This window comes from Lissotriton vulgaris, chromosome 8, assembly GCF_964263255.1.
Source record: "Lissotriton vulgaris chromosome 8, aLisVul1.2, whole genome shotgun sequence".
Lineage (NCBI taxonomy): Eukaryota > Metazoa > Chordata > Amphibia > Caudata > Salamandridae > Lissotriton > Lissotriton vulgaris.
In genome coordinates, this window is record NC_141696.1 from 117410582 (window position 1) to 117433335 (window position 22754).

The window sequence follows — 22754 nt, forward strand, 5'->3', positions numbered from 1 at the left end:
TATATCTATCCGCATATTCCTTAACGGCCCACCCATCTTTCCCGGTCTGCGGAGATATTTCTAGGTTCAGGGCTGATCCTTTCAGGGCCCTAGTTTATCCATACCATTTTTCCGTTTTCCTCATGGCTCTGTGCTTCTGGCTTGGAAAGTCGTGAAAAGTAACTGACGTCAGCGCACCTAGGTGACACCTATAGAGGTGCCTTGGCCCATCCCTTCCAGCTCGGATGACGCCGACGATGCCATGCACTGCTGATCAATGCCACTTACGGGCACGCAGGAGGTATTGCTCACCAAAAATCTTCTTGATCCAGTCTGATGCCTGGGGAAATTCTAAGTTAAGGAATATGCGGCTGGATATAGTCTCTAGCAGATAAGGTGTTGCTAAAGGTAGGCAACTTGTTCTTTGAGTGCTCTGGAATGTGTTTGACAGTGCTGTAGCGTAAAACAATGTGGCCCCACTGCGGCATGTGATGAGGGCTCCCTTAGTCCGTTATATCTCAATCATTGGCCTTGAGCTAAATGGGACTCCCCTGATGACTGGGGACCTCCTTAAGGGTTAATGGCCCCCTTGCACTGCAAAGGCCTGCCTTGCGCCCCCGGTATTTGATAGTTACATACGTCTTTATAACTTTTTGAATAATACGTAAATTATGCATTTGTAAATTACATTTCTTTCAATGCATTAGGTAAACGTAAACCTTGAAATGACCTTTGCAAATTAAGCCAAAATATATTTTGACTTACATACCCAACGTTTGTAAAATAACTGAAATAACAAACGTTGTAGGAGTCTTGTTCTTCCTTGTAGCAGTTATGTCCTCTGCACTTGTTTGCTAGTCTCAATAACAGATCGGTGCAACATTTCTGTATCATATTTGCTGACTGATGTGCTTTGTTGGTTTTAGTTCAGCTCAGCTCAAGTATAGCAGAAGTGTGCAGATGTGTGATAAGACTGCAGTGTCACAAACGGTTGATGTCTCTAGAAACAGCTTTGTGTGACTTCTGCTGTGTTGCTGTGAAAAACGTAGTGGTAGCAAATATTTAAAGCATCTCAAAACATGCCACGTTGAAAGGAAGACGGACCATATGTAGGCCGGATCTGGGGCTAGATGTATGAACAGTAGTAAAAGCGATTACCAAATAGCTTTAATTAAGTCACAAAGGGGTTGTCTAGCCCCCTGTACCCTAAATAGTGATTCGTGGTGGGTTGTTAATAGATATAGCTCATGAATATTAATGAGGTAGATCGCAATTTGTGACCGACTAGAATTTGCTGCCTTCTCTGGCATGGTGGTCTGCTGGGCTCAGCAGACCCCAATGCAAGCGATTGCTTTTAAATAAAGCAATCATTTTGTTTAATGCAGCCAAACAAAGCAAATCACAAGTTTGATGCTTGAACATTCAAAGACTTTCAAATCAGCATGCATGTAAGAAAGAATGACATATTCTTCTGGGATATGAACCAGGAACCTCTAACAAAAATAAAATAATCCTTGTTTGCACCTCTTCAACCCCTGACATATTTATCTTTTTCTATTTTGGTTTTTAGTACCCTGCACCAGGCCATCACCTAATATTGTCTATGAAATTAAAACTTTTAATCAGGCAAATCAATGGGACTTGTGCAGTCAACTAGTATCTGCAAACCAAAAGAGCTAACTGTTCAGATAAGGCAGAAGATCACACGTTTAACAAAGCGTTGGGCTCAGTGAGAGCAATACCTACCTCAGAAAAACAAAGGCTAAGGACAAAATCCCAAAGCCAGTAGTTCAGAAGGACTTCAACTGAACACCAATTTAGGTGAAAGGATTTAGGTGTAGATACACCAGGGCTGCTCTAGCTGGCACAACTGTACTGCAATGCCCTCTACAACAAAACTTGGATGGAACTGAACCTTAACCCAAGGGTACAAAAAACCCCAGAAGAGCCTCTTAATGATACTTTTAAAAGAAATACATATCTGAGCACTACAAGCTCAGGAATATCCATCACATCTATTCTGAGAACCACAGCCACATTGCTCCAAATATGCTATGTCTAACTCATGAGAATACCTCTTGAGCAGGCCAGCCTCGCTCCCTTTCACCCAATCAGCAATTAAGGCTTGATGTGGGGGCGGAGAGGTGCCTGAGCATTCATCGTCCACCAGGTACTGAACCTTTATCATCAAACCCAAAGGAGTGATGCAACCAACTGCTGCCTACTCCAGTTGTTTAACAAACACTCCAGAAAAAACAGATCTATGCCACCTCAAGGGTACAAACAACTGTAGCGTTATCCCTCTCCTGAGATGCATAGTGACCTACAGAGCAAGGTCGACCTTCTGCATCTTGAAGGCTGCAGTTGAGGTTCCTTCTCAACTCTAGAAATGGACACTACCAAAATGATAAGAGAGGAGGGGGGGAATTAAATTCCACAAAAAATCCCTGCCATTTTATACTGCTAAAGGGGTTTGGTCTGCGGCTCCCCTTCTGCTGCACCGCTTCCTGTCTACTGTACCTCTCCCCGTATGCTGCATCAATCTCCTTTATGTCATAAAATTGCCATTTTTGTGGAAGAGTCTGGGGAGAGGATTTAACGGGACACCTCTGAGAGGTGCAATGTTTCTATCTTTGCTACGGACTATAATGAGGTACTATGGTAGCATTTGGAAGTGGTAGATGATCGCTTATAGGCAAAGAACAGATAGAGCAACCCCAGGGCTTTTACATCGCAGGAGTCTCTACAAGAGAATGACAAACCTCCATCATGTCAGTCTGCTTTGTTTGGCTGTTCCCGATAAGAAATTGAGTATTATTGAGTTGGGTAACAGTAATTGGGCATGCACCCAGCCCAAGTAGGGACCACAATCGTAGACCGGGTAGGTCAGTAACACACTCTAAATTAACCTATGCTCTCCCTCTGGTAGCTTGGCACAGAGTAGTCCGGCTTGACTAAGAGGCAATGTGTAAAATATTTCTACACAACACACAAAGTAAGATAGGGAAAGCACCACAAAAGAGCCTACATCAGTTCAGTAAAACATAATATTATATTCTGAACAAAACAAGACCAAAACGAAAAAAATATTTAAGTAGAAGTCGAGATATGAATTGTTAAAGATGAAGTGTCAAAATAGTGCTTAGACACAAATAGCACTTAAAGAGGTAAAATAGTTGTGCTGTACCGGGACAAAGTCAAGAGTTCAGGCTACCCATGATAAAGTGCATGCCGGCTACAGGACCCACGCTGGGCCCGCTGAGCAGAGTACCTTAATCATTGTCGCAGCATGAAATGCAGGGTGTGATGCATCGATGCTCCCCACACAGTTGAGTATTTCTTCACTCAGATGCCGCAGTTCCTTGGACGAAGCATCAACTTCTGAGTGTGTCAGTTCTAAAGGCAAGGTGCCGGGTTGATCCATGCTGGAGGCGATGCGTCGATCTTCTCCACTTAGTGGTGGTCGCAATGTGTTAGTTCCTCATGCGGTGATTCTGTAGGTGATGCAGTGTTTCTGAGTGCGATGCACTGGACCCAGACCCCGCAGTGGCAGTCATGTGTCGATCCCGATCTCGCGGCAAGCGATGTGTCAGTTCCAATCTGCGCAGTGATGTTGATGTGCATGTTTTGGGCAGATGCAGTACTTCAAACTCACTTCCAGGGGCCGTCGAATGGATTGGCACCACTTGGCAGAGCATGGCTTTCAGCAAGTAAAGTCCAGGTGCTGGGTTAGAGAAAGAAGTGAAGTGTTTAAGACCCATGAGACTTTGGAAACAGGAGGCAAGCCAAACAAGCTCTTGCAGAAACTTAGACTCTAGGATGTAAAGAGCAGGTCCAGTCCTTCTCACTCCCAAGCAAGAAGCAGCAGGCAGCAGACCAACAGAGCAAAGCAGGCCAGCTAAGCGGCAGCTCCCTCCTACAGCATAGCAGTCCTTCCTCACAGAATGTCCTCTGTTCCAGCAGTGTTCTGAGTTCATGGTGTCAGAGGTCCAGTACTTACACCCAGTTTGGCCTTTTAATGGGGAGACTTCAAAGAGCTGCATTAGAGTGCACATGACCCTGCCTTTCTTAATCTGGCTCCAGACTCATTATAGGGGGTATGCAGCCCTTTGTTAGGGGACAGAACCGAACCCTTTTAGGTGTAGTGTCAGCTCCTCCCTCCCATCCTGCTCAGGATGACCCATAAACATGCAGATGCCTACTCAGTCACTCCTACCCTTCCTTTGTGCGTGGCTTTCCAGAGGGAATTCAGAAGGCCAGCTGTCACCCACCCCAGACATGTATTTCAGAGAAAGGCAGAAGGCACCAAATGATTTAAATAAGAAAATGCCAACTTTCTAAAAGTGGCATTTTCAGAACTGCAGTTTAAAAACCAATTTCACTATAAGTTGTGTGTTTGCATTGTGAGTAAAGTTGTGTGTTTGCATTGTGAGTCCAGAGACACCAAATTTGGGGTTCCAATCTTTTCCCAATTGGAAACTATGCTTACAAATGTATTAAAGCAGTCCCAGTGTTATCCTATGGGAGAGATAGGTCTTACTGTAGTGAAAAACTATTTTAAGAGTATTTCAGTACCAGGACTTGTAAAAATTAAAAGTACATTTCATACTTTTTAAATACATTGCACCCTGCCTCTATGATGTCCAGGATCTACGTAAGGTGTGACTTTTATTTTTTTAATCGTCTTTATTGGTTTTCCATAAGTTATGCATAGAACAATTTCTACTAGCTTTATTATACAAACATCACAGTGACATCTACTAACTCGACACTTGGTGGGGTAACAGGGTGCATTGCACACTGGTGACAGGAAACATAATCAACATTTTGTATATGTCATTATATACTATTAACATTGTAACCAACAAATAAGGCAATTGACTTTCTTTGTCTCTGTATTTTTTCCACCAACCAGACTGTAAATTACACAGAACTATACGATCCCATCTAACCTACATGTACGTTGCGTCTCATACCACATATGAGCAAAGATAGCTGTATATACGTAAACGTTCAGGGACGGCGAAGAGAGGAGGGGGAACGCTGAGCGCACCGCTCAATCGCATACAGGCGGCAGCCCGAGGGCCTGTCCAGTTAGGTCATACATGAGAAGGGGTCCAACATGCTTGCGCCTATGCGCAGCATGCTATATCAGATGTACAGAGCGAGGAACCGTCTACGTAAGGTGTGACTTGTATGTAATAAAAAGGAAGGCTTGGGCCTGGCAAGTATGTTAACTCAGCGGGTTGACATGGCAGTTTAAAACTCAACACACAGTCTTTTCAATGGCAGGCCTGAGACCTGTTTACAGTGCTATTTAAGTGGGGGCACAATCAGTGTTGCAGGCCGATTAGTAGCATTTGATTTCTAGGTCCTGGCAGCATGTAGTGCACTTTTATAGGGATTTATAAGTTAACCAAATATGGCAGTTGTGGATACACCAATGTTACCATGTTTTAGAGCACATGCACTTTAGCACTGGTTAGCAGTGAAAAAGTACACAGATTTCTACCGACAGCAAAAACAAAGTCCGCAAAATCAGTCAAAACAGGCGGCCTGAAGGCAAAAAGTTTGCGGAAACTACGCCAAGGATGTCAAGTCTAACACACATTGTGTCTTGTGCCTGGAGAAGACTTTGACAAAATTACTAAAAATGTTCAAGTTCCAAGGTAAGCACTTAGAGTAGAGCTATCTGCTTTGGCCTTCATTCTGATCAACCACTTTACTTTTCCAGGTGCTTTTGGCTTAAAAACGTTAAAAATTCACAACTCACGTTCTCCTTATCTGGCTCGGATTGTTTTGCTGCCTTCTGCTTAATAAATGTACTTCAATTAATCTAAATTGGTTTGAGAATGCTATCAAGTCATTTTCTTGACCTTAAAATTGTTGATACTGCTTGAACTTTACACTCATTTCTCAAGGAAATTGCCTGATGCATCTTCCATATCTACCGTGGTGTGTAGAGAGTTTGACTGCGAACTGTGTTGAGACCTAGCCAGATTCTGTTTAATAAGCTGGTAAGGGTACTCTCTAACTTATTATCCCACAATTTGACACAAATTGCTATTACATGCAGTCTGATGTGAGGGTAATATTTTTTATCAATACATGATGTTTATTTGAAACTTTTTTTTATTATTATTTCAGATAACATGTTATTGGAAAAGACCTGCTTGCTGAGACATATCGCAGAAAGTCTTCAGATTGAACCTTCTGAAACCAGGTAATAACAGCACTTCTGACGAAAATGCCTTTTTTATTTATTCAAGAGTTGGAGAGGTGCTCTATAGAAATACACAGATGAGGGTTTTATAGTTAGAGGACTGGTATTTCAGCCACAGCCACAGCCATTAACTTTCACCCTTCTAAGTCTTTCTCTGGAATTCTCTGCTATGGACCCCCAGGCCCTAAAACGACTTTTCCCTACGAAATTCTTAAACTTATTGAGCCCTCCTGTTGACAGGCCCCATTTTACCATTCTGGGTGATTTTAACTTCCCTTTAGAGGCCACAGATTCGAAGGATACGCTAGTACTTATAGACGGTCTAGCTGCATGTGGACTACACCAATTGGTCAATGGCCCCACACATCTGGCATCTCATACGCTTGACGGCATTTTTTCTAATGATGCCAGACTTAGGACTCGCACCCCTATTCCCCTTTCTTGGTCCGACCATCTGGCAGTTCCCTTTCTTTTTAAAGTAAACTCCAACCTAGGCAACAAACCGAAGACTGATGTTTGGTCCACAAGAAGGAACTATAAAACTATAAATGATAATACTCTTTCACCTTTTATGAATGATCTTAGGTGTCCTTCTCTGGAGGATCCAAATAGAGCTGCCTCTGATCTTTCCAATGCCCTAGCTATTGCTATGGACTCTTTTGCCCCGGCCAAACGACATTACTCAGCCCGAAAGAGCCCCTCTCAACATTGGTTTTCTGACCGCCTAAAAACCATGCGTCAGAAATGTCGGAAACAAGAAAGGTCCTGGACTGCTCATCCTGATCCACGGGGGAAAGCCATGCATAAATCCCTTCTTAGAGATTATAAGAAAGCGATAATGGAAGAAAAAAGGCACTATTTCACTAACCTGACTACATCCTTAAAATCCCCTAAAGACCTTTTTTAACATTATCGACACTCTCTCGGCACCCAGACCGGCTGACCCTACCATCGAAACTCAGGAACTCTGTAACAACTTGGCGAGTTTTTTCCATGATAAGATTGCTGATATCTATAGTGCGCTCGAAATTAGAAACCAAGAGCTAAACGCTAAGGCACCAGGATCTTTCTTCTCAATCCCTGATAGAAATGAAAAGACTGATGTTTTTTGCTGAAACCATCACTCACATGTTTTCCCTCTCTGTCTATAGAAGATCTCAATCTTTTACTTGATGCCACAAAGTCCTGCTCGCCTCTTGACCCCTGCCCGTTAAAAATCTTAAAAACTTGCAGAGGGTCGGTGCTTCCTCCGCTACTGGAAGTTATGAACTTGGCGATCCAAGAGGGTATCTTTCCCTCTTCCTGGAAAACCGCCATTGTTAGGCCTCTGCTTAAAAAAAACCCTCCTTAGACCCAGGGATCTTGAAGAATTACCGTCCTATCTCCTTACTCCCGGCCCCAGCCAAGATTCTGGAATCTTACATAAATCAACATCTGTCCACTTACATTGAAAATTACAACATGCTTGATAGCTCCCAGCACGGCATTCGATCAGCTCACAGCACTGAGTCTGCCCTCACTATTGTGACAAACAAAATTCGATCTGAGGTTGACAAGGGACATCCTTCGCTGCTTGTGTTATTAGATCTCACAGCAGCTTTTGACACCCTGTCCCCGTCAATACTGATCTCCAGGCTCAAGGATATCGGATTAGGAGGCTCTGCCCTCAGTTTGCTCTCCTCCTTTCTCCATCACCGGGAGCAGAGAGTAAAAATGGGCAACTTCCTCTCCGATCCCCAAAAGGTGCAATGTGGGGTTCCTCAGGGCTCCTCATTGAGCCCTTTACTGTTTAACATCTATGTTACCCCACTTGCACAGGTGGTAAGATCCTTTGGCCTGGACGTGCTGTCATATGCTGATGACAGACAGATCTTGGTATCCATCACCCAGCCAGTCTGTGAGATCGGCTCCAAGTTTAGAGCTTGTATGGAGGCAGTCTCCAATTGGATGACGTGTAATTTCTTGAAATTAAACGGCGAAAAAAACGAAGTTATGGTCTTCGGAGGGAGCCAAGATCTCTGGTCAAAGGACTGGTGGCGTCCATCCCTTGGAGATTGTCCGACTCCCACTCCTATTGCTAAGAACCTTGGAGTAAAAATTGACCCCGCCCTTTCTTTCGACCCCCAGGTAAATAGGACAGTGTCTACTTGCTGTGGCATCATTAGAATCTTAAAGAAAATTGTCCCTTACCTGTCCTTGGCAGACCGGAAACAAGCAACAGCTGGCCTATTACTATTGAGGCTAGATTATTGTAATGCCCTTTATGGTGGCATCAATAAAGGCTCTATCCATCGCCTCCAAATGGTGCAAAATGCGGCAGCCAGATTGGTTCTAAGCCTTCCTAGGAGAACGTCTGCAACAATGGCCAGAAGGGACCTTCATTGGTTTCCGATTCCATCTAGGATCTCCTTCAAAATTCTCTGTCTGGCCCATGGTGCTATCCATGGCTCAGGATCTGAAGGCATTAGATCTCTTTAGTGTGCCTACACCCCCATTAGAACGCTTCGTTCATCTTCAAAGAATAGGCTGGTGGCCCCTAGGTTTGCTAAGGTTAGATGGGGAGGTAGAGCCTTTTCCACCTTGGCTCCCAAACTGTGGAACTCCCTTCCCCTTGAGCTTACCAGTCAATCCTCCTTAGCAATTTTCAAAAAACGTCTCAAGACCTGGCTTTTTTCTCAAGCATATTAGATTCTTGCTCTCACAATGGTCTTTTGGTCTAGTTATTTGGAGTCTGGACTTTCCATGTCTGTCTGTATTGCGCCTTGATGCCCCTTGGGGCTATGTTTTGCGCAGTATAAAAACGCCATTCATTCATTCATTCACTTGTTGAGACACCATTTACATTAATGCATATAAAAAGTACAATAAGTGCTAATAGTCATAATATTCATTCACTTGTTGAGACACCATTTACATTACTGCATATAAAAAGTACAATAAGTGCTAATAGTCATAATATTGTCATTTTTATAAGTATACGTTTTGAGATATTGGATTAATTTTCAAGAGGACAGAGTATAAAATTGATATCCATAAGAATCAAGTTTTAGGATCACTGAGCACACCAACAGGATTTGTGATTCTAGCTTATAACGAAACACATTATAGAACTTCACAGGAATAGTCCCTAAAATGATTTAATACTATATTGTCCTATCAAGTAGGTATCTTATATTTATATAGTTGCATCTGAACTGAATCCTTTATTAACTGTGAAACTAATGATGAAAAGAACCTTATAAGTAGTATTTTATTTGTTTTAAGAAATAATGAACTAACTTTGTTGCTTATATAATCCTGGGTTCTCAAACTGGATCCATGAGAGTCAGAGATTCAAAAAATAAGAGACCCCCTGACAACTCTAGGAGTTCCTAGGACAGGGACACAACTATAACATAAATAACTTTCCTAGGCAACTCGGGATTTATTGAAAATCAAGTCCTATACATGAAGGAATGATAGCCACATAAGTTCAGTGTACCAGACAAAAACAATTAAAATTGTGTAATTTTATTCATATAAAAGTTAAAAATATGGCATGAGCATACATGATAATAAATGTGCATGGCATGATGTACAAATAATGTATTGATTATCTAGCACAAATATAAAACAAATAATTAATCAAAGACAAAAAAAGGAAATAAACAATTCCAATGAAAAAAATCACAAGTGGCTGAGATGTTGTGTAGTTTGTAAATTCTTCAAAGGAAAGTTATTTATGTTATATCCATGAGAGTCAGAGCCACTTCTGAAATTCAGGCTACTCAAATATAATATATTTATATGTAGTTGATATAATGGGAAATCAGCCCACTATTATTATGAAAATCTGCTCAAGGTGTCCGCATAATTACTGGAAAAGGACATGAACCGATGTGAACCCCAATCCTTCCCTCCACAACCTACCTCTGTTTAGATGCACACAAACCGTGGAAATGAGTTGGAGAAATCTGACGCCATGTTTCTCGAGCTGCTCTTTTCATTTTGACTTCCAAGTTAGTCCTCTGATGATCAGGTAACATATATTTTACACAGGAAACCATATTTCACAATGCAAATATCAAACCTGCTTACCGTCTCCTCGTTCTCAATGTGGTGCAGAATTCTGGATCATCCAAGGAAAAAACCTGAAATCCTTGGTAAAACAAAAAAGTGTTTTCAGAGATGCACACTGTACTACTACAAAGTAATCACAAGATGAACTGCAGAGTGACATAGCCCAGACTTCCAGTGGGAGCATTATCGAAGACCTCATACAGAGCGTACCTAGATGGTCATAAATACCAAAGGTATAGAACAACAAAGCCCGGTATGAACTGAGTCCTCTGGGAGAAGCCTAGACAACATGATACATTGCTGGGCGCCATTGTACACATGAGGCACAACTAAGAACTCATTGCACCATGTGTGTCTGCGAAGTGCTCTTCCCCGAACTAGAGCTGCTCGTGCTACCTCTGGAGTTCCTTTATTCAACTAAGTCTACAGTGCCACGTCTAACACAATCACTATCCGGCACCAGATTCCTTAACACTAAGGGCATCATTAGGATGGCGGGCGGACAAAGTCCGCCTGTCATCCTGTCGTAGAGAGAGACCACCTGCGATAGCTGCGGGGTCCCGTGGGTGACATTAGGATGCACCCGCTACACTGGCGGGCGCATCCTGCATTCTTGACATTGCGGCGGGCGGTGCCGCGAATGTCTTACCACCTACTTGAAGTAGGTGGTAATATGCAAATGTTTTGCGACCGCATTCACAGTCACAAAACATTAATGCATTCTGTTAGGATTTGCTATTTGGCAGGGACACCCTAAACACGCCCCTTCCAAATAGCGAATCGCAAACCCATTTTTCGATTCGGTAATAGGTTACCAAAACGCAAAATTAGGTTTGATGCATCGCAAAAGCATTTTTTTCAATTGCAAACGGGCCGATTCTGCAAATCGGCCCGTTTGCGAGGAGAAAAATGCTTGATGAATCTGGCCCTTTGTCTCATAGCAAGAGAGCATGTTGGGTGTCAAAGTGCAACCTAGTATAACTTCAAGGTGGGTTCTTATGTTCATCATTCTTTGGCAGCCTGATCAAGCTACACACAGACTGGGCTGGAACTTTTAAGTGGTAGTGAATGTTGACTAAAATTCCACCAATTCGTCTAGGTAAAAGTTAGTTGCCCTTCCATTAAGTGTAATCCCTCTTAATACCACCACTACCTTTGTGTAGGCTCATATAGCTGATGTTACTGATCCAATATGGCATTGGTTGAATTTTTGGCATTGCCTAGCTTTTCTGTATCGGCATCAGACTCTCTCTTCATATTTTGTCTGAGTGTATATCATGTTTTTTGTGAAAACCTTCCCAGTGTGGGAGAATGTAAAATGTCCTTGCTTTCGTAATGGAAAGTTTCAATTCTGTTAAGCACTTTGAGGTGAGAATTATGCTTTCTTCCTTTTATTCTCAAGAGTAGCCATAAAACAACATAAAAAAACTAACTTTCCCAAAAAGCACTGGGAAAGGAGACATGGTATGTTCCAATCAAATGTCTAGTATGTTGTTTATAGTCCATACTCCACCGTCATGTCCCTTTCTTTCTTTCTTTCTTTCTTTCTGTGACAGAAGCAGTTTCAGAAATTCCTCTCATTTCTGTTTGGAGGTTTCATTCCCTATAAAAGAGAGACAACATTAATGCATCAAAAACTCACCTTGTTTGCACAGTCAGATCAATTGGTCAATCGCTATAACTTATGAAATCACTGTATGAATGACAGTCCAGTATCGTAATCAACTACAAAGTAACCAGGTACGCACACTACAATTTGCATCTAACAACATAGCCAACTTCTTACATTGTCAGGGGGGTTCATATTCATTGTTGATCCAGACAAGGTGTAATCCTCGCCTCAGAGTTCTTAATAGAATTGAAACTTTCTGTTAAAATAACTAGGACATTTTGCATTCTATGTGAGGACCGGAGGCGAGGATCATGCTTGTTCAAAGCTCAATTACCACAAATGTTGCCATGTTCAGGGTGGGCTTTAAAAGGCAGAGTCTGTGAACCAGTCCGCCGCATTAGGGAATGTCTACCAGGCACGAACCAAGAGAAAATGCTTTTGAGGCCATAGCACCTGTGCAGAGTGTGCCCCAAAACATGAGGTATCAATGCCAGCTTCCTGTAATGTCCCCACCGAACCTATCTCGCTATAGTGGGAGAAGAAACTGCCTTAAAAGGCTTTTGAATAGAAATGAGTAATTGTCATTCGCCGGGAGGGAAGAACTTCTCCATCAAGTCCTCATAGTCCTTGATACACCTAACCATGCATATCATAAAAAGCTGGGTATGAAATTACCCTCGTATCATGTTTCGTTCTTCCAAATCCATGTAAAGTAACCCTCTCCCGGAATAAACACTACCTGAATAATCCAAAGCTCTGACATTCGATACTCATCTGTAGGAGATCAAGCCAAGCAGCATGATCAAATTACTGGACAACTCTTTCATGTACAGGCATTTATTACTTCTCCAATAGAGGAACAGACCAAGTACTCTATTCACATCCCAGAGGGAAGAGTCCCTGGGTTCAGAAGGATGCAAAAGCCTTATAACACTGAGTAACTTCTGTCAAGAAGGTGCTCCCCTACTGCATCCCCTTCGTTTGGGATATTCCCCGCCGAAATAGCAGACCTTAAGATTTTCACTGATCTATAAGCCATTCCCTCCGAGGTCAGAGATGCCAGTAAGTTCAGAATGTGCACAAGGTTTGCCCTCTCGGTATGCAAGTCCCTCTGTATACACAAACCCAGCCATTGTGACCATGCAGATTTGTATTGTTTAATGGTCCCAATGTAGCTCCTTGCTCAACACCAAGTGGTAAGGAATCCCTAGACGATCTCGAAGGATTTCCGGAAACAGGGGGCGATGGATTGGAAAATTCCAGGGAAGTTATTAATCTTGCGATTTCCACATCAGAGTGGCCAAATCTAGGTTTGCCATTCGCCTCCTTACCTGAGCCGATAACTGTGTGATCATCGTAAAAGGGTAAAATACGTTCCCTTCATCTCCACTCCAGATCTGAAGGAGGGTGTTTCTTGCCATCGCCAGGAGATCCAGCTGAATAATCAGTTCACTTGGTGATCCAACATGGAGGCGAACAGATTCATCGTGAATGGGCCCCACTTGTCCTCCAGCTCCAATAACACTCTGGGGTTCAGTTTCCATAGACTCAAGTCCTGCAGATGTGTTAAGTGCTAGTCCACCACATGGTTGGCTGTTGCTGGAAGATACCCTGCTGTCACAGAAATCTTGTTGCCCAGGAAGAAGTGCCAGAAGTTCTTGGCCATATCTGAAAGGGTCTTCAGTCTTGATTCCCCTAACCGGTTGATATAGCGTACCACTGAGATGTTGTCCCTCTTCAGAAGGATGCAGCACTGTACCTTCTCCTTCATTCATTGGCGAAAGAGCCCATCAGATGCTCCAGGCAGTTGTCATTCTTGTGCATACCACGTTCCTCCTGTTGATAATGCACTACATTTTGCTCCCCAGCTAGTTCTGCTAGCTTACAATTCTGTTATGATGTCTGGGTCCGAACCGAAGATTGCCCTGCCATTCCACCATATGCGTGAGCCACCATTCAATTTACTTCTTGACCACGCCTATCCGCGTGATCATTTCTGTGTACATCAGTCCTCTGTGTAGATAGTTTGTCTTCAGAAGCTGTAAGGCCATGAGTGGAGAGGACCTAGAAAGCTTGATTAGAAAAGACTAGACCCACCAATCTGCCAATCTGACTCAGCGAGAAAGTTGGCGAGCCAGTGTTTTCCATAGTTTGACAGATTTTCACTATTTTCCTTTATGGAAGGCTTAGCGCGGCCTAACTGTAATCATTGACGAAGCCTAGGAACATTGTCTGTTGTGTTGGAGTGAGCAGGGTTTTTTTTTATCGTTGACCACGGAGCCTTCCAGGAGGGTGACCGTCCATTGGAGCAATTCGAAAAATCTTTTTGGGCACTGATCCAACAGAAGGAAATCGACCAATTAGACGAACCCCGGTGACCTTAAATGTTCCATGGCCGGTCGCTGTACCTTGGCGAAGTACAAGGGGGCTGACGATGGGCTACAAGGAAGTGATATGAATTTGTAGGTTTGTCTGTCCCATACGAACTGTAGGAACCTCCGATGACTAGGGAAGATTGAGATCGTGAGATACACATCCTTAAGATCTAAAGGAACCATCCAGCGGTTCGTCCACAGCAGATCGCTGAGAAGATTGATTCCCTCCAACTTGACCAATTAGAATCCCAATGGAATTCTGCCCTGGCTGCAAAATCTGGAATACATCGAGAGTAGAACTCACATAGGCCCATGAAAGACTTGACACCAATCTTATCTCCAGTAGGAGGTGTATAGAGTTTTGCATCTACCAATCCGGGTTTGGAAATGAACAGCCTCACATGATATAACATGCCCCAGATATTCGATTGAAGTCTTAAAAAAATATCGACATTTCTCTCTTTTAAGAACCACTCCAGCATGAGCAGAAACTGTGAGAACTTGTTTGAGAATGTGGTCATGTTCACATGCATGGATTAACACAACATCTTGGAAAATGGAAACATTAACAACACCTTTAAGCAAGGTGGTCATCGCTCTCTGAAACAAAGAAGCCGCTGGAGCGAGATCGAATGGCATTCCACACTATTGATATGTTCCCCATGGGGACACAAATGCTACCTTGTGTCAGGATTCAGGCGCTAATTCTGCTTGGTGATAAGCTGATGTTAGGTCAAGTTTGGTAGAATCGAAATTTGCCTAGCTTTGTAACGGTAAGTTTCAATTCCATTAAGGACACGGAGGCGAGGATTATGCTTTTCCTTCTTCGCTGTTTATTACAATTACAAAACACAGCAGCCCAGAAAAGCACTGAAGTTCAGAAAAAAATGACTGTATAATCTCCAAACAAAGAGATTAAGAACATGTATCATCCAAATCCACGAAGAAAACTACATTTCCCATCATGTCCATGAATAACCATTCAACAATAGTCCTTTCACAGTGTCCATCGCACGAAGATAGGGCGTCCATCTTGTGTCCCCTTCCTCTTTCTTCGCGCGAGTCACGCCGAAACGTCAACGGTCCTGCTTCGAACCCTCATTACCTAGCGGAATACCCAACAACAACAGCGTAAGCGTTGCAAAGCCAAATAGGACAATTAGTAACAACAATCGTCAACTATCCGCAAAGGAAGAATGCAGCAATACCTTTAATAACCATGAAAGAATAAACTGTTTACTTACAGCCATACGGGTGGGATCTCCTCCGAAGGACCGGGAGGGATAATCCTCGCCTTCGTGTCCTTAATAGAATTGAAACTTACAGTTACAAAGCTAGGCAAATTTCTGTAGTAGGGGATCTCTGTGTATAGTCATAATCTAGTGAATAGTCCCGCCCATGTGCGTGGACCCCGGCAATCAAAAATAATCTCTTAAGTTGTCAAAATAATGCAGAAACTGCAAAGACACTTAAGAGAGAATTTAAAGACAAATAATGCAGCCTATATCCACAGGCTACACTGTCCAGTACTTCAACTAGAAATTCCACCAAAGAACACTACACATAAAACAGCCTGCCAGTTTCTACCACAGAGAAACTTGCCTTCCCTAGTCAAAGACTCTGGAATGATAGAGAGGAAGGTAGGGACAGACAAGCCCCATAGGCTGCCATTATGTGGCTTAAATAGGATACTGTGCCTTTAAGAGAACTTTCCAGAACTTCTCCCAGTATCCCAGAATGCATAGCAGGTCCCTCTACTTTCAGTTCTTTTTTCCAGCTCCTGCTTACAGGACCCTGGCATTGAGCTCTCCCTTGTTTCAAGGGTTTATTGGATATTTTGGCACTTTTGTGTTCGAAAAGTGTTTCAGTTTACTTGCTTGGTGTTCTCTTTCTCTCTTTTGTGCTGTTTCAGGCGTTTTAGGGCTCTAAAATGCCTGGCCTTTTTGATAAGTGCCCAGCATGTGGGAGGAAGAAGGCCAAGAGCGATCCCCATGATGTCTGCATCGTCTGCCTCCCTGAAGAACATGTCCCTGAGGATTGTGTCATCTGCCAGCAGTTTACTGCTCGGACTCTGAGGGACAGACTGAAGATCAGGCTTTCTGGCCTTGAGGAGAGGCGTCTGCAGGCTGCAGGTGGGTCTGGGCAGGCTGGGAAGGTTCCCTCTGCCTCTGCTGAGGCCTCTGGGGGGCTCCCCAGGGGCAGGAAGTCCAGCAAACGGTCCCGGTCTCCGTCGACGTCGATTGCATCGACGTCGAGAGGGATGACGGCGGTGTGCTCCCCTTCTCCCCGGGGCTCCGGGTCGAGACGGCGTGACGGCTCGACGTCGAAGATCATGGAGAAGTCGCCGTCGAAGCCACCGTCGACGTCATCATCTCCGTCGAGGTCTTCCTATCGACGCCGAAGGCGCAGTGACAGGCATTGACGCTCGCCGACGAGGCGACACCGTCGATCGCCGTCGAGGCGACACGTCGATCGCCGTCGAAGCACCGGCGACGCTCGTCGTCGAAGACAGAACGCTCGACGTCGCGGAGGCGGCGTACGACGTCGCGGAGGAAGAGGTCGACGTCGAGGGATCGGCGTTCGGCGTCGAGGAAAGGAAGGTCGACGTCGCGGAGGCGGCGATCGACGCCGGAGTCACGGAAGCGTCGTTCGACGCCAGAAAAGCGACGCTCTGCGTCTCGCAGAAAGCGGTCGGCGTCTAGGAGTCGTTCAGCCTCTCCGAAACGGCGCAAGAGGGATTCTAGTCCCAGGAGTCACGCTGCTTCTAGTGGAGGACGCAAGAGGAAGCGATCACTTGCTGATGGGGCTGGCTCTCCGGCCCCTTCGCCTAAAGGGTCACCGGGCTCGGTGTACTCAGAGGTGTACACGCCTTCTCGGCCTCGGACTCCGACTCCTCCTCCTGTTCCTAAGGAGGACCCTCCACCCAAGCCTCCACTTCCTTCAGGCGACCCACCACCACCTCCTGTCCCTCCGCATGGGCCCACCCCGCAGCCGAAGGTTCCTCCGCCGAGGTCCACTTCCCTGCCGTCTTTGCCTGTTCCTCCTAAGGGGACCCCAAAACCGAAGCCCCGTGAGGAGCCAAGGAAGACCCCGCCACGAAAGCCGGCGGAGCGGCCACGGGCTGGCAGGTCTCGCTCTCGCTCTGGGAGAAGGGAGAGATCGCAACACAGATCATCCACGAGGTCGAGATGCCGCCATAGGAGGCGCGAATCTCGCTCACATACGAGGTCCTCGGGGACCCGGGACTATTCTCCTACCCTGTCGGGGTCACCGGACACGAGGGTGTCCCCGATTGATGACCTGGTGGCGTTCCATGACGTCCTTTTGAGGGGCGCTGCGAAGTTGGGCATATCCCTGACGGTGCCTACTCCGAAGACTTCAGTCATTTTTGAGACATTGCATCAAAAACACCTGTCTCGTCCTCTCCTACCTCTGGTGCCGGGCCTGGAGGAACCGGCTATGGCCCTGTTTCTCACCCCTGCGGTGACGAGGGCGGCTCCATCGAGGTTGCTAAAGAAGTACCGGGCTCCCGATTCGAACCCGGCTTTTCTGAGAACGGAACCCCCTCCTGACTCTGTCATTGTGACGGCGGCCCGCAAGCATCATGCCACCACTCCTTCCTCCACGGTTCCCCCGGATAAGGAGTCCAGGTGGATGGATTCGGCGGGAAGGAAAGTTTGTGGAACTTCCGCTACCTCCATGTAAGCTGCGAGTGCCACGGCGCTGTTGGGCAGATACGACCGTGCCCTCTGGGACTCCCTCGAGCGGTTTGCTGAGCATTTACCTCGGGAGAAGCGTGAGGACTTCATGGAAGTGCTGAATGAGGGGATGCTGGTGGCGAACCAGATTATCAGCGCTGCGGCGGACTCTTCCCTGTTGGCTGCTCACGGATTTTGCCACGGAGTCAACCAACGACGCCACGCATGGCTCCGGCTTACGTCCCTGAAACCGGACGCACAGCAGAGGGTGGCCAACCTACCTTTCTCCGGTGAGACCCTCTTCGGGAAGCATGCGGACGATGAGATGGCCCGCATGAAGGCGGAGGCCGAGACGCTAACGGCTGTGGGCCTGGAGAAGCCTAAAGAGACCAAGAAGACGTACCGCCCTTTCCAACGGCGGTTCGGCGGGCAAGGCCGAGGCCAGGCTTCGGGACAATCGCAACAGCAACACCAGTTCCGTAAGCCGTTCCAGAAGCGTCAGAAGGGCAGGGGAGGCCAGCAGTCGGCCCCGGCGCCCAAGGGCCAGGCTGGCTCTAGGCCCTAGGAACCTACTTCCCCCGGATCTGTTACCCACTCTGGTAGGGGGAAGCATTCAATTTTTTTCTGGCAGAGTGGAGAAAAATTACTCAGGACAAGTGGGTGCTGAATATTGTTTGCAATGGATACAGTCTTCGGTTCACCAGCCCTCCTCCAGCAATTCCCGCAGTCAGCTCGCAGTTTCAGCTGCGCGAGCTTCAGGCGGAAGCGGATATCCTGTTGAGGAAAAGGGCGATAGAAGACGTACCTCTGTCTCAGAGAGGAAGAGGTCTGTACTCCAGGTTCTTTCTGGTTCGCAAGAAGGACAAGAACGAGTTCAGGCCCATTCTGGACTTGCGGCAGGCAAACAAATGGATTTGCAGGGAAAAGTTTTGCATGCTGTCGTTGCATCAGATTTACCCTCAGTTTCAACAGGGAGACTGGCTATGCGCTATAGACCTACAGGATGCTTACTTCCATGTGCCCATTGCACACAAACACAGGAAGTTCCTGCGGTTCCAAGTCGGCACCAATCACTATCAATACACAGTACTCCCATTCGGACTGAAGTCTGCGCCGAGAACATTCTCGAAGTGCATGGCGGTGGTAGCAGCTCACCTGAGGAAGAACAAAGTGTTCGTCTACCCGTACCTGGACGATTGGTTGATCAAGGCATCCTCCTTCTCGGAAGCGCGAGCACACTTCCAGAAGACGTGCGTTCTCTTGAACAAGCTGGGGCTGCACATCAACATGGCCAAGTCTGTCCCGACTCCGGTCCAATGCATACAGTACTTGGGAGCCTCCATCAATACGCTGTCAGCAAGCGTGTCTCCTTCGGAAGAGCGACGATTATCACTCCTTCGGAAGGCTCAGGCTCTTATGACGACTCCATCTACAACAGTGAGGACGGTGTCTTCTCTACTGGGATCGATGGCCTCTTGTATCTTCCTGACGCCACATGCACGGCTGCACATGAGACCGCTGCAGGAGTGCTTGGAGGACCAGTGGGATCAGAGGAAAGGATCTTGGGACGACAAGATTCGACTGTCGCTGCATGCTCTTCAGTCTCTGAAGTGGTGGTGTTCGGCGGAGAATCTCCTCAGAGGGGTTCCCTTTCACAAGGACATTCCCACGCAGACTGTCGTGACGGATGCTTCTCTCCTGGGATGGGGAGCGCATTCCGGGACTCTACAGATTCAAGGAACGTGGTCGCCGATGGAGGCCACATATCACATCAATTTCCTGGAACTCAGGGCTGTTCACTTGGCACTGAAGGCCTTTCTTCCGTCCTTCCAGACCAACTCTCTGCTTGTACAGACGGACAATACCACCACGATGTATTACCTCAACAAGCAGGGGGGCTCGAGATCACGCACTCTGTCACAGGAGGCGCAGGCGATCTGGCACTGGCTCCTAGCCAGAGGACTGACGATAACGGCCACCCATCTACCAGGTGGGCAGAATGTTCAGGCAGACGCACTGAGCAGACTGGTCCAGGAAAACCACGAATGGGTCATAAACGACGAAGTACTAGGAGAAGTCTTCGCAAGGTGGGAAACTCCAGACGTAGATTTGTTCGCCACCGCCGAAAACAGCAAGTGCAGAAACTTCGCCTCCAGGTAATTCCAGCAAGGGACGCTGGGGAATGCGTTATGGATCAACTGGACGAACGGCTTTCTGTATGCCTTTATTCCCATTCCCCTGATTCCGGCAGTGCTCATCAAGCTGGCCCGGTCCTGGGCTCGGATGATACTCATTGCCCCGGAGTGGCCCAGACAGTGGTGGTTCACGGACCTACTTCACCGGTCTCTCCTTCCTCACATTCGGTTGCCGTGCAGGCCGGACCTTCTCACGAAGTTCGGGGGACGGATGTTACACCCCAACCTCTCGTCTTTGAGTTTGGCGGCATGGCTCCTGAGATAGTGCAATATGGCCATCTGAATCTGCCCGATGATTGCATGGACATACTGAAGGAGTCTAAGAGACCTTCCACTCGGACTTCATATGCTTACAAGTGGAAGAGGTTTTGTATCTGGTGCCAGTCTAAGAACCATGACCCTACGACCTGTAAGGAAGATGTCATCCTTCCTTACCTTTTACATTTGGCGCAGTCTGGCCTTAATGTGCATTCTATTAAGGTTCATCTTGCTGCATTGACTGCCTACAGGAAATGCCCTTCACAGACTTCCTTTTTCCAGATCCCTGTGATCAAAGATTTTCTGGAAGGATTGAAGAAAGTATTCCCTCCTGTCAGGCTTCCTTCGCCTTCATGGGAATTGAATGTGGTGCTGTCCAGATTGATGAAGGAACATTTTGAACCTATTCATAAGGCTTCGTTGCAGCACCTGTCCTGGAAGGCGGCGTTCCTCGTGGCCATTACATCGGCCCGCAGGGTGAGTGGAATTCAGGCGTTGTGTTGTACTGAACCTTATACTGTGTTCCATGCTGCTAAGGTTGTTATGCGCACTCACCCTAAATTTCTTCCCAAGGTTATTTCTGATTTTCATGTCAACCAGACTATAACTTTGCCTACGTTTTTTCAGAACCCTTCATCCCCAGCGGAGAGGTCTCTCCATTCCCTGGATGTTAGGAGGGTGTTGAAATTTTATCTGGATAAAACCAAAGATATTCGTAGGTCTGACCAGTTGTTCATCAATTATGGATCGGTCAGGACGGGTCTTGCGACCTCTAAGCAGTCCATCTCTAGGTGGATTGTGTCCTGCATACAATTATGTTACCAAAAGGCTAATAAAACCTTAGGAGGTAAGCCTAAGGCTCATTCCACCAGGGGCAAAGCTGCCACGACGGCTCTGCTCCGTAACGTGCCGATTGCTGAAATCTGCAAGGCAGCCACTTGGAAGTCGGTTCATACCTTTGCTAAGCATTACTGCCTGGACACTGACGCCAGGGCAGACGGTCAGGTTGGGCAGGCTTCGCTGCGGAATTTGTTCGCACGGTAGTGGCATTATGTATTTATTCTCCACCGCCGCTTTGGTGTGGGGATGGGCTTGCCATTCTATTCACTAGATTATGACTATACACAGAGATCCCCTACTACAGAAGGAGTAGTTTCTGTTCTGTAACTCCAGTTCTGTAGTAGGGGTATCTCTGTTATAGTCATAAGCGCCCGCCCTCCTCCCCGGTGGAGATATTTGATCATGTACGGAATGCGACAGGTCTGGCGTGCTTCGCCTTCAAAAAGAACTGAAAGTAGAGGGACCTGCTATGCATTCTGGGATACTGGGAGAAGTTCTGGAAAGTTCTCTTAAAGGCACAGTATCCTATTTAAGCCACATAATGGCAGCCTATGGGGCTTGTCTGTCCCTACCTTCCTCTCTATCATTCCAGAGTCTTTGACTAGGGGAGGCAAGTTTCTCTATGGTAGAAACTGGCAGGCTGTTTTATGTGTAGTGTTTTTTGGTGGAATTTCTAGTTGAAGTACTGGACAGTGTAGCCTGTGGATATAGGCTGCATTATTTGTCTTTAAATTCTCTCTTAAGTGTCTTTGCAGTTTCTGCATTATTTTGACAATTTAAGAGATTATTTTTGATTGCCGTGGTCCACGCACATGGGCGGGACTATTCACTAGATTATGACTATAACAGAGATACCCCTACTACAGAACTAGAGTTACAGGACAGAAACTACTCCTTCGATTCTATGTCAGGACAGGAGGCTTCAGATTATGCTCGTTCAAAGCTTACTTACCACCAGATGCGCAATATCCACCACCGGTTTAAAATAGAACCTTTTTAAAGGTGGAATCCGAGGACCAATCCGCCGCACGCATCAAGTCCTCCAAACGCGCACCCAACGAGAAAGCCTTCGAGGCCATGGCCCCCCTAGCCGAATGAGCGCCAAACATCTTGGTGTCAATGCCAGCTTCCTGTAACACCCACCGCACCCATCTGGCTATGGTGGGGGAAGAAACCGCCTTGTGTGGCTTACGCAGGGCTATGAGCAACTGCCTTTCACCCGGAGGGCGAAGTTCAAGAGTGACATCTTCATATGTTTTAAGGCACTGAACCACGCAGAGTTTGGGTACCTCCGCGAAAGCTGGGTAGGAGATCGATCTCGTCGCCGACTTTGTGCGACGACCCACTGTAAATGTCACCTCTTCTGGTGAGAAAATTCTCGCAGAAATGTCCAGGGCCCTTACATCCGAGACCCTGCGGCACGATACCAAACACAGGAGCATAGCCAATTTTTCGGACAACTCCTTCAGGGAAAGATACCTGTTGTGTTGCCAGGAAAGAAAAAGATTCAGCACT

The 22754-nt window shown here is 46.2% G+C and overlaps 1 protein-coding gene across 1 annotated transcript in view; it reads left to right on the top strand.

The window, feature by feature from the left end:
* ATG16L2 (autophagy related 16 like 2) overlaps window positions 1-22754 on the top strand; it is a 579847-nt gene that overhangs the window by 96339 nt on the left and 460754 nt on the right. Inside the window, exon 2 of the mRNA XM_086933798.1 lies at window positions 6127-6202. Coding sequence (XP_086789924.1) covers window positions 6127-6202 — 76 coding nt within the window. The remainder of the gene's footprint in view (window positions 1-6126; window positions 6203-22754) is intronic.